The following is a 12,311-nucleotide window of genomic DNA, read 5'->3' as shown; positions in this document are numbered from 1 at the left end:
GTTTTTTTTTTTTAAATTAGATTTTCGTTTTTTTTTTTTTTTTTTAAATATTTTTCCAAGATGGAAAGCATGATCTTATATCCCATTACATCAACTATAGAGAAAAAAAAATGGTATAGGATTAGAGTGAACCAGTATTAGTTTGGTTATGCCAATAAAGAATGATAAGAGTAGTAGTTAAAAGTATATTTTTTATAGGAAAAATTGTATAAAATAGCCATTTAAAATTAATTGATTAGTAAAATACCAAAAGTTTCAAATTTTCAACAAAGTAGCCAGAGTTACGATTGTTACTCTAGTGTTGGCTGTTTTTGTTATGAAAAAATTGTTGTTATGTCGGATGTTGGAAACATCCTCCAGAACATAAGTTGTCTGCTTTATACGTCAGAGCTGTGACGTGGATTTCTGTTGACAGACATTTTTGTCTAATTCGCTTCCGTGTAATTTTCGATCGTACAATGAGCGTTCTCAATGTGCATTGAAAAACCCTAACCGAGGACATTATGAATGTATTTGTCATATAAAAGGTTTGCTTTCTCTTTTGGGTAGGGTTTCACACATGGGTATCTTGTTGCAATCGTCAATGCCGATACTCTGCATCCTAGGTGTGTTGGTGTTACTCTATTTTTGTTGACAGCCATCGTTAAAACTGGACACAGAGTTGGTTGAGTTGTTGACTCAAGTTATTGTAAAACATGTATTGTTATAAGCGTTGTTGAAATACTGAAGAGTGTGAGTAAAAAGTGAGGGGAGCTCAAACACAAGGGAGTCTGACTTAGAAATTACTAGGGTAGATTGAAGTTGATGAGATCTGGAAGGTGATCATCCATGGCCTTCCAAAGTTGTACTTATTCTACCGTCTAGTGAAATTTCTCTTTCCATTGAGAGTATCATCCCCCAGAAGTAGCCACAGTTGGTTGAACTGGGTTACCATCTCTTGTGTTCTTTTACTTTAAATTTACATAATTGAGTTATTTTGCTAAATTGATTAGTTGTTACTTAACCTGTTAAAACATCCCTAGAAACATCACACTAAATAGTAGATTTACTTTTTCAGTTACGTTGTCAAATATTTGTTGACTATTAAAAATTAAATTTTTTGACAATTATTATAAGCAATTTATAACTTTCAAAAATATTAATCCTAAGATTAATTTTGTTTTTGTAATCCTGATTATTGCACATTTTGGTTATTCTTCTAATCTTAGACAACTTTTAACTATTTTGCAAATCTTTAACTTTAAATCAGTTTATTTAGTCAAATCACCCTTTTCATATTTCTAAATAAGATTGAAAATGTGAAGTAACAGAAAGCACAAGTGGGTTGGACGTGAGGCGTGCGAGAGAGCTGTCAGACACGTGCGAGGGTCGCCCGAAGATGGACAGCTTATTGGGCCCCACTGAAAGCTTGGCCCATCACAGCCCAGCCAAGCAAAACGACAAAAGAAAAGGAATTGTTGGGTTATCTTTCTTCACTATCTCACAGAGGAGAGAAAATTTCAAAAGTTTCAAAAAACTCCAAACTATTTTTATCCTTTTCCTTTTGGCTGTTTTATAAAATCTCTTAGAAACTTTAGCGTTTATTTAACTAAAAAGAATGTCTTACTTACACTGCAATCAATATAAACACTATTTATAATGTCGTCTATTGGAAAAGATTGCTTTTTCAATATTAACATGTGCAGCAAGAGAAGTATAGCACAATTTAATTTATGCCTACATAACTATGTGAATTACAACTAAACATTAATGATTAAAAAATAATTATTTAAAGAGAATATCCATTAGGTGCAATTTCAATTTGAATTATACACCCCCACTAATTAATTTATAAGAAAGCAATGAAAGGTACGTCAAATAAAAAATAAAAAAAAATGGCTCGGCTCACATGGCCAGTCTAGTGTGCATGTTTATAAGCACACATGTGCACACACAAATACTCGCTCATTCATTCATTCTATTCTATTATTCTAACCCCCTTTGGCCACCATAATTTATAGCTCTCTCTTCACACCCTCTCATTTCCTCCGTTACAACTTCAACATCATCACTCAAATTAAAAAAAAAAAAAAAACCCTCATCATCTTCTCTATATATATTATTTTCTCATTCAAAATACAATATACATTTTTCACAAACACAAATATATTAATTCTTCTCTCTATATTAACATTTCTCATACACACATTGATTCATAATAATGAATGGTTCATGCTACAAAGTCAAGGAGTCGTCGTGCAATGTGGGGTCCACGGCGGCGGCGAGGTGGCGGAGGAGGCGACGGCGGTCGGAGCTCCGGCGGGTGGGAGGGGCGGCGGCGGTGGTGAGGACAAAGGTGAGGAGGCTGAGAATGCTGATTCCGGGCGGGGAAGGGCTCAAACCGGACCGCCTCTTCCTCCGAACCGCCGATTATATCTTGCATTTGAGGCTCCAACTCAATCTCTTGCAAGCCCTCTCCAACAACATTTTTCACAATAACTAAAACATGTCATGAAAAGTTGAAAACATGTCATAAAGTATTACTACTTTCCTTTCATCTTCTTGTTCTTCTACTACTACTACTACTACTACTATATTATTCTCTCTCTTCTCTATGTAGTATCTCTTGTTGTTTTTGTAGTACTTTTTGGTAGTTAAAAGTTTTTTTTCTTCTTCTTATTCTTCTTCCTTCTAGTACTCATATCATATGTTAATTAATTTATATATTTATGAAATATATATTATATAGTGATATTTATTATTTCTCATTTTCGTGTATTGGACTTGGATGCAAAGAAAATCAGTGGAATATATGATTTGATATCAAAGTCCTTCTTTTGATCTATCTATAGCTTTTCTGCGTCATATATATGCATTTATGTTATACTATGCTTGAAAGGTTAATAAGTAAGGTAATTAAGTTAAATTTTAAATTAGGTACTACAAGTAGTCAAGTATATATATATATATATATATATATATATATATATATATATATATATATATATATATATATATATGAACTTATCATCATCCTCTCCTTTTTGACGTCAATAGAATCATGAAGACAGCTATATCTGATTGTCTATATATAAATATATGTTATAGCTCTCCTCTCCTGCTAGCTAGCTGTTCTTATTATTATTTTTCATCATTTCTATTCTAGGATTTAAAAGTAATATATACATAAAAAGTTTTTACTGGTTCCCATACCGTCTCCTATCAAACTAATTAATTAACCGTTGTTTAATTAACAATATTGTTTCAATAATTAAGCTACATGTATAAAGATCATAATTTAAGTCACAACATCTCTTCTTCTCAGCTTATATGTATATATGTATATGTTGAACCGAGATCATGAAATACATGTTGTGAGAGTTTGTTTGGTAAGCTACAAGTTATAAACAACATTTATGAAAGTAATATAGGTATTTATTTTATTTTTCTTTCCCTGATCATATTGTTCTTTTGCCCCTTTTTAGTTCTTTTCCTTTAACTTTAATTTGAGACGCTACCCATCTATAGTAAATGCGTACATAAGATTTAATTAAGACAATTAAATTAAAAAACTCGGAATGCAAACGTGAAGAAATTAATTTATTTTGGCTGCGTGAAAGAAAAAAAAAACGTAATGATAAGGTGTTAATTGGCTAATAACTTTCAATTTATTCATTTCTTTAATTTTCTCCCCCATCATATAACTGTAATATAACAACTAAATTAAGGTAAAAGATAATTAAAAAATATCAACATTTTAAGATGGGCCAGTATTAAAATCATAGGAATTTTAATGATATATATCTATGAGCTTGTCCAAAGTTGACACACCTGAGAATCCCAAGTAAAATTAAACAATTGTTTATATGTTATACATAGATAAAAAGATATATATATATATATATATATATATATATATATATATATATTGTGTTAAAGTATGAGATTACATTTCAAAACTAATTGGGGAGAAGAGTAATGTAAGGGAGTACAAGAGATATTATTACCCAATTGATATGAATAAGAGGATGTTACTTTAAGTTTTAACTTTTTCGGTACTTATCTTGTTCACCGAGTCAACATTTTCTGAACGAAGAAAGTTAAATAAACCTCACTTTAATTTTTGCTACATTTATTAAGCATTTTATCGAATAAATTATTTCGGAATGAGTTGGACCTGAATATGCCTTTATATAAACCAGACGTGAGTTGTACACTTGTACGTATATTCTTTCAAACCATGCATTTACAGAGGCTCCGAGACATATCAGTATTATGAAAATAATATAACACATACAATGCTTATTAAACTAGATGAGAGAATAATATCTTATCCACTTTTTCCCGCATCGATCGATTCATATATTTTGTACTAAAAGTTACTGTGTCTGAAAATTTCGCGAGACATTATTCTCAAATATTGCTCAGGGATATTTGTCGGTTGGAGAAATTTACTCATGCAGTAAATTTATTTACCCTGATACAGGTTCAATATGTTTTTAGTAGCTATATTTATTACTATATGCAAATGCATGTGAATCATGATGATGATACCTAGAACTACGAAGCTCTAACTATTTCAAAAAATGTAGCCACTATGTTTATAGGGAGGGACGTAGAGTAATTGCTACATATACCCTACTCTACTGAAATTATTACAAGAAATTAAAAAATGAAGGAAAAAAAATATACGTATATTACTTTGTCGTGGACGCATGGTTGATTGATATAGATATTGTATTTGGACGTCTAACAGCTCCAATAGTAGTTTTAAGATGATAATAGTTAATTAAATTAAACATAATTTTACAAATATGAATAAAAGTCAAGAAGACCGACTATAATATATATATATACATATGATGTATATAGTTTGTGAAAACAACCACCAAATATTCAATGATTAAGCAAAGACCACCTGGACAAAGGACAATAAATCAGACAAAAATATGAGGTTCTCTTTGAGCCACCATTCTCAAGGTATATCTCAATATATATACACAACACACATACATACATATACATATTCCAAATGTTTGGAGAAAAATCACGTATGACAATTTGTAGCTGAAAATCAGACCAAAGAACGTGAATTCCATGGCCTACCATTATCCCTGTATATCTCCTTCGCATCTATATAAGCAATTTATTCCAGTCATATATGTATTCTATTCTTTAATTGTTACTACGATTCGTGTACATAGATCTATTTTTCGCGCGTGTGTGTATGTTTATATATATATATATATATATATATATATATATATATATATATATATATATGTATATATACTGATGTAAAATTAAGTTCCCCATTAAATCAAATTAACAAAGTTATTATGGCAAAATAAAACACACTCTAAATTACTTTTTGGAGTATGATTGTCTCGTGAACATGAAAGTTTTTTGGGCAATGTTGGGGAATCCAAAGTTATGTCACTAATAAGGGATGTTTAACGTAGGAGGTCACACATGTTTGTCCAAGGTAATTCATAGCAACTAAAAAACTTATTAAGAATATAACTTCGAGTGTCAGTATATATGTAATAAAATTCATTGCATAATAACACGTACGATACAACTCAGCTTATAATGATCAAATCTTCAGTCACTTAAAAACATTTTGCAAGTTTTTGTGTATGAATATTATATATAGTCTAATGTAACAAATAATGTTACTCATAAATTTAGTAACAATATGAATTATATTGATTAGATGCACAAATGTAATAGCGTAAAAACAAATAATATCTAAAAAGGACTGAGATTATTCCGGCAAAAATAAATACTAAACAATGGTGGAAAAAGAATACATAACTGTTTTAACCGAATGGTCAACCCTTTGACCCTTAATCTAGTGATATTTTCTTAAATTTATCGATGAATTTCAAGTCAAGCACCTCTGAATCTGAGTTCTACCCACACCAGGCGTTTAATACACGATGAATCCATTGTTTTTTTTTATAGGGAAGTCTAACATTACGACAAGATTTTATTTATATATATATATATTATATATATATATATGTTTGTATCCATTTTTGTTTTTGTTACTCGTATTTTGTCTAGAATAATTATGGTTTTTTTTTTTTTTTTTAATAATAAACCTCTAATATTTTGTTGGGATATAGCCCCCACTCACGATTTGGCGGTTTGGTGCTTGGTCGCCGGTATATAATTTAGGGGAGTACTGACAATTTACAATTTAGTCCTTGTAAGTTTTCTTACACATTAATCCCCCTTAATTAACATTTTTTGGCTCTGTCCCCGCAGTTTTAGGGCTCATATTGTTTTTACACATTAGTCCTCCTAATATATATTTTTGGCTCAAATCAGTGTGTGAGATGGGCGATGCATGTGAAGGGACGTACGTGGTCTGTAATCTGTATAGATAAGAGATGAGGAGAGAGAGAAATATAATTCAAAGTTCAAAAACACAAAAGAACGAGTCGAGACAGGACTAGAAACGCAAAAAATGGATTTATTCACGTGAAACTTGTGAGTACGTACAGCATATCATGGCAACATTCAATGCGTAGAAAGTGATAGAACTTGACATGTAAAAAGCGTTATAACTTTTTATTTGTAATGTAAAGCGGAAAATGATCAACTAAATCATGGCGATAATTGGACTTGAATATATGGTGATTATAAATGTTTTGTAGGCAAGAGATACGTGTATTTAAATTTTGTATAAATAAACATTTTTAGGAGTCTTTTTATGATGCATCTCAGTAAAATTGTATGTGGATATTGTTGCCTTTTTTTTTAATATCACATATGTTGTCTTAAACAAATTAAAATTTTATGCCAATGCTCTTTTATGCATTATGGATTTCTATAAGAAGAAGAAATAAAAAGATTGTTAATATGTCTTTTTGAAAAATTTATACATTTTTACATCTTCTATTAAAAAAAAAAAAAAACTCATACCCGAGTCTAATAAAAAGAAAAATCTCAACTGGTAATTTTTTCTAAAATTAATCACGAAAATATTGTGTTTAAATTTTTTATCGCGAAAATAGTGTGTTTAAATTTTTTATCGCGAAAATAGTGTGTTTAATGTTGTAAAAAATTATTTTCTTGAAGTTTATAGATTTTTTTAAATAATGTGTTTATTGTTTTGGGTTCTATTTAACTTTGTTTACTGTTTATAATTTCATTTAATAAAAAATACTGTAAAATAATTTTTTTACAGTTATATTATTTGTGAAATGATTTTGAAACTGACACTATTTTAAAAATAAATACGTAAACCTTGTTTAGCAAATCCAAATATAAGGAAATAGAAATATTTTAATTTTTGCTTGAACAAAAAAAAAAAGAATAAACGAGAAAAAGAGTATTTGAAATGTTTTTGGGCCTTTTGAACAAAAAAAAGTTTTGGACTTGGCTGGTAATATAGAAATTGGACCGGAAAAAGGTCCAGAGCAACATTGTAAACCGCCTAATATGGCCCAAAAGTACACATTTTTTTTTTATACAATTATTGAATTCTGAATCTAATCAATAATCAAGATAGGTTGAATTGAGTAAGAGCCGGATTCCATCGAGTTGCATAATTTATTTCTAACCACAATACCAATCTGATGCTTAGAACATAATGAAAAGAAAGAAAAGAACGAAATATAGTGCTATTTTGGAGGAAACTTATTAGTTATTGGACCAAAATCAAATAAGTTCAATTTAATCCTAAACTATGACTATCTATTTTCTTTAAGTACAAAAATACCCTCAATAACTCACTGTGACTTTTTATTGACATTAATACAAATAAGTTCCAATGTTTATTGACATTAATTTAAATTAAAAGAAGACCAAACAAAATCCATAACAACTCAGTTACACACGGCAAAAAAAAAAAAAACAGCATACACGGTCAAGTCTCACGGCCAAGTCCAAAACACGTCCAAAAATCAGCAAATCCATGGTAAATTCATCCAAAATTCGAAAACAGCCCAAATCAACAATCCCAAGCATAATTCCAAACACAAAATCGACTCACAATATCAACAATTCTCAAGATTATCAAAACCCCCAATTTCTAATGAACATACCCTGATTTTTCGGCCAAAATAATCAAAATAATCTCCGACGCTGAAGCTCCTGGGAACGACGGTCATGGCCGCCGAAGAGCAGCCCATGGCCATCCCGGCTACGGCGACCTCGAAGTGTCCGCCGGAACAGCCCGCCATGGATTCCGCGTAGAATTTCTGTGGTTTTTAAAGTTAAAAAATCAAAGAAAAAACGATTCTCGGGATTCTGGATAATTTTGAAAAGTTTCTGAATATTTCTGGGTTTTCGTTGAAGATTTATTGACGTTGATGTCAATAAAAATGCATATTTATTGACATCAATGTCAATAAATCTTCAAATGAATTTTCCAGAATCGTTGAAGATAAATCTTCAACGAAAACCCAGAAACGTTGAAGATTTATTGACATTAATGTCAATAAAAATGCATATTTATTGACATTAATGTCAATAAATCTTCAACGTTTCTGGGTTTTCGTTGAAGATTTGATTCTGGATAATTTTGAAAAGTTTCTGAAAATTTCTGGGTTTTCGTTGAAGATTTATTTACATTAATGTCAATAAAAATGCATATTTATTGACATCAATGTCAATAAATCTTCAACGAAAACCCAGAAATTTTCAGATTTTTCTTACCCAATTCCTGTGAAATTCACTATCCTCGGTGGGTTCTCTTCCTTTCCCGGCGTTCGCTTCCCGGTCGGTCTCCACGGCGACGCGCGGCGTTCTCGTCTCCTCGGTGGGTTCTCTTCCTCTTCCTCCGCGAGCTCAACTCCGTCTCACTCTCACTCTCTCTCTCTCTCTCTCCCGAATTCTCGTTCTTCTTCTTCCTCGCTCAACTCGGCGACAAACCACGAGAACCCCAAACTAATTTTAGGGGTTTGAAACCCCCGTGATAAGCCTCGACGGAGTTCTTCTTCTTTTGGACGCAAGAGAGAGAGAGAGAGAGAGAGAGATTTTGAACGAAGAAGAAGAAGAAAAGAAACGCAGAAGAAGAAAAGAAATAAAGGATAAAAAAAAGCAATGAGAAAAAATTGAAAGAAATAAAAGGATAAAAACGTAATTGTGTAAAAAAGCAAGTCATGTTTTTGGATTAAATTAGAGATATTGGATTTTGGTCCAAAACTATTGAGAAAGTCATAGTTTAGGAATAATCCCATACTATAAACCTAAGAAAAAGCCTGAATGTTATTATAATAATGTAAAAAAATTATCTAAAATAATTGTATAAAGGAAACTTTCACGTTATTATATTGGGAATATAACTTGTTCAAGGTGTTACGAAAAATTGTAAAAGCGGAACAATTTTAGATGAGAATTTTTATATTGTGCGAAAAAAATAACTTAGAAAAAAGAATATATTACAAGTAACAATCCTCTATTGTAACCACATACAAGTCATTTGATTAACTTTCAATTGCCATACTTCAAAAGCTGATTCATTGTAATGTGTTATGTACACATAAAAATTAATTTTTTTTTTATGGACAAACTCAATCTAACCATAGGAGAGTGAAATGCCAGCCATGAATCCGACATTCTTGTGTGTCGTCCCCAAATATGAAAACGCAGTGACTTTCGATAAGTTTCACCCAATAAAGCTAAGATGCAAAAATTCCTACAATTTTTTTTTTTTTTTTGCCAAGTTGTTGGTGAATCAGATTAAACCATTGGTTGGAGATTTAATTAGTCCTCCAACCGATCGACACTTTTGTATCAGGCCAATGGATAACCGAGAACTCGGTCTTATCTCGAAATATCATGCAAAACATTAAGAAAAAGAAAAGGCTTTGTTGGACTTATGGTCGTGAAGTTGGACTTGAGTAAGACTCATGACCGTGTCGAATGCATATTGGTTGACAAAGTCTCATATTAAAAGTGAACGAGAACTAACAAGAGTTTATAAAAGTCATGATTTTTTTTTTTTAAATAAAGGGTCATAAATCTCATTGCCAGTTAGTTTTGAGATGGAACCCATGATACTTTCACATATCCAATCTCCTTCACGAGGCCCATAGAGAAAAGAATCTTCACGGAATCAAGGTTGTTCGATCTTAACATCACTTTTCTTTTTTGCTCGGGCTATGGTAGATCAAGCTTCTACAATCCTCAAGTTTTTGAAGAATTTTTCTAGTTGGTTGGGCCAAGAGATTAGTATTGGCAAGTCGGGAATCATTTTCTTGGCACTCGAAAACTTGGAATGAATAAACTAAAAAAAGAGAAAGGCATCGCAGAAATCCGGCGTTAATTCCTCTCTAGAAGCCGTCCAAAAGATGTTGAGTTTTTATGAAAAAAAAAAAATCAGAACTGCCTCGAAAATTGAAAGTGCAAGCTTAATTTTATCTCATGTGGGTCGATATATTCTCGTGGCCTCGGTTCGTAATGGTATTCTCTTATATTCCATGTGCACTTTTAAAGTCCTTAAATCCTTTTGTGAGGATATCGATAGAACCTTGAGACGATTTTGTTGGGCCGGTTATGGGGGTTTTTTTTTCTCCGCCATGAAGATCTAGTGAAAGCTTAGCTGGAAATTTATGCGCAAGCCCGGGTGATGTGAAATCCCGACGAAGAAGTACATAATCTGTGACTCTAATCCCTTTTGAACAGACATTTTGAAAAGCTTAGTAGTCTTGAAGCTATTGTATCAGCCTAAAGTATTATTGGCAAAGGATTATGAGTGATACTACCTGAATTAGATGAAAAAATTGCTTCTAGTAACAAATTCAAACTTGAATTTCATATACACTATTTTTATTAATTTAATTATAAGAACATGGACTTAACATGGTTTATTTAATCTTTCACATATATTATGAGTTGGACCTTTTTTTATTTAATCTAATCCTTCGCTACAGCCTCAGTTTCAAGCTATCTATACTGGAGTGGACTCATTTAAGACTTGTTTAGTGGCAGAATTACAGAGATCAGTCGAGCATATCAGAATTTGTATATTTGAAATCAGTAGTTTTATCTTGAGTATGTTATCATGGTATTACAAATTTACAATCTCCTTCATCTACTTCTTCGAAAATCGGGGCATGTGGTCATTGTTCATGCAATAACAATCGAGCTCGACAATGACAATTTCTTTCTAAGGAATCAAATCAAGTCCTTACGGCGGTTCATGGACAAAACGTCCTCAATTTAGGAACAAAATAACAAAATCTTGACTAATCAAGTTATCTTGATTTGGAACAACAAGTTCATTACTCTTGCTTGGCTCTTTTCTTTGATGACCGAAAGTCTTCTCACGAGGATGATCGAGTGATCGAGGAATGTGGGCCTATTGATTTGGTTGCTAATTGATAGTTTCCTCCGCGTACTTTTGGTGAACTCTCATATTGTGATGTTTGAATCCTCGTACCATTCTGATAAAAAAAAAAAAAAAATCCTCATACCATGAACAATTTCCTATACTCCGGGTATGTGTATTGATTTTTTATTTGAGAAATTGTCTAATTTGTCACCAATTTTATAACATTTTCCCACTTTCCACCAAAATGCTAATTTTTCCCAAAATGCCACAATTTATGTCAACAATGTTGACATCTATGTTTGCCCTTCACTATTAGATGTCAACATTGTTGACATCTATGTGACATTTTGGGAAAAATTAGTCTTTTGGTGGAAAATGAGAAAATGTTATGAAATTAGTGGCAAATTAAGCAATTTCTCTTTTTATTTCGGGGCGTGCTATGATGTCCTTGGCAAGTCGTCATCCCCGCCATCGATGTTTGTTGTTCTAGCTTTGGTATCTTAGTTGTCCACTATAATGTTCTATAACTAGTATGAAAATAATATAATGATCTAAGTGAGTCTCACAAAGAACGAGAAAAAAACTAAATATAAGGAGACATAGACTTGCCTAAGAATTGGACAAAGACAACGACGTGGTTTTTGTTCTCTACGTGTCGATTGCATCTGCGAAACTTTGTGAAGGTTTCACGAAGTATATCGCACTATAATAACACATGAATTAATCAAAATTATAGTCGAAACAAGTATTTATCTCAACAAAAAGTGCTTGAGAAAGAGATTTTTTTTAATAATGTGTGAATAATTCTCCAAACCCAATTCGATTTATATGGAGAAATTTGTCGATTTGCGACGATAAACGGCCAAGACTCGAACCTTTATGAAATTGATAGTCAAATAAGACAATTATTAGCCAGATCGATGACTTAATCGTCAAAGGACATTTTTGTACAAACAATGTAAATGTTCGCTAATAAAAAATCGAATCATCAAACAATACGACTGTTGGTATGACAATGGTGACACATGAATGTCCCTCGAGC

At 31.8% G+C, this 12,311-nt stretch overlaps 1 protein-coding gene across 1 annotated transcript; it reads left to right on the top strand.

Moving 5' to 3' along the window:
• Positions 1-1,948: 1,948 nt before the first annotated feature.
• LOC149403384 (uncharacterized) lies at positions 1,949-2,816 on the top strand. The gene has a single exon (XM_089609793.1). It carries the CDS (start codon positions 2,201-2,203, stop codon positions 2,480-2,482), a length of 282 nt encoding a protein of 93 aa, XP_089465919.1. The 5' UTR covers positions 1,949-2,200; the 3' UTR covers positions 2,483-2,816.
• Positions 2,817-12,311: the final 9,495 nt, after the last annotated feature.

This window comes from Urtica dioica, chromosome 3 (assembly GCF_054948205.1).
Source record: "Urtica dioica subsp. dioica isolate 48M chromosome 3, U.dioica_male_clone48M_v1_H2, whole genome shotgun sequence".
Taxonomy (NCBI): Eukaryota; Viridiplantae; Streptophyta; class Magnoliopsida; order Rosales; family Urticaceae; genus Urtica; species Urtica dioica.
Note: the sequence above shows the minus strand (reverse complement) of the source record. Positions and strands in the feature narration are given on the sequence as shown.

What these genes read in the sequence shown, in the direction of transcription:
- LOC149403384 (XM_089609793.1), top strand. Translation starts at nt 2,201, where the DNA reads ATGAATGGTTCATGCTACAAAGTCAAGGAGTCGTCGTGCAATGTGGGG.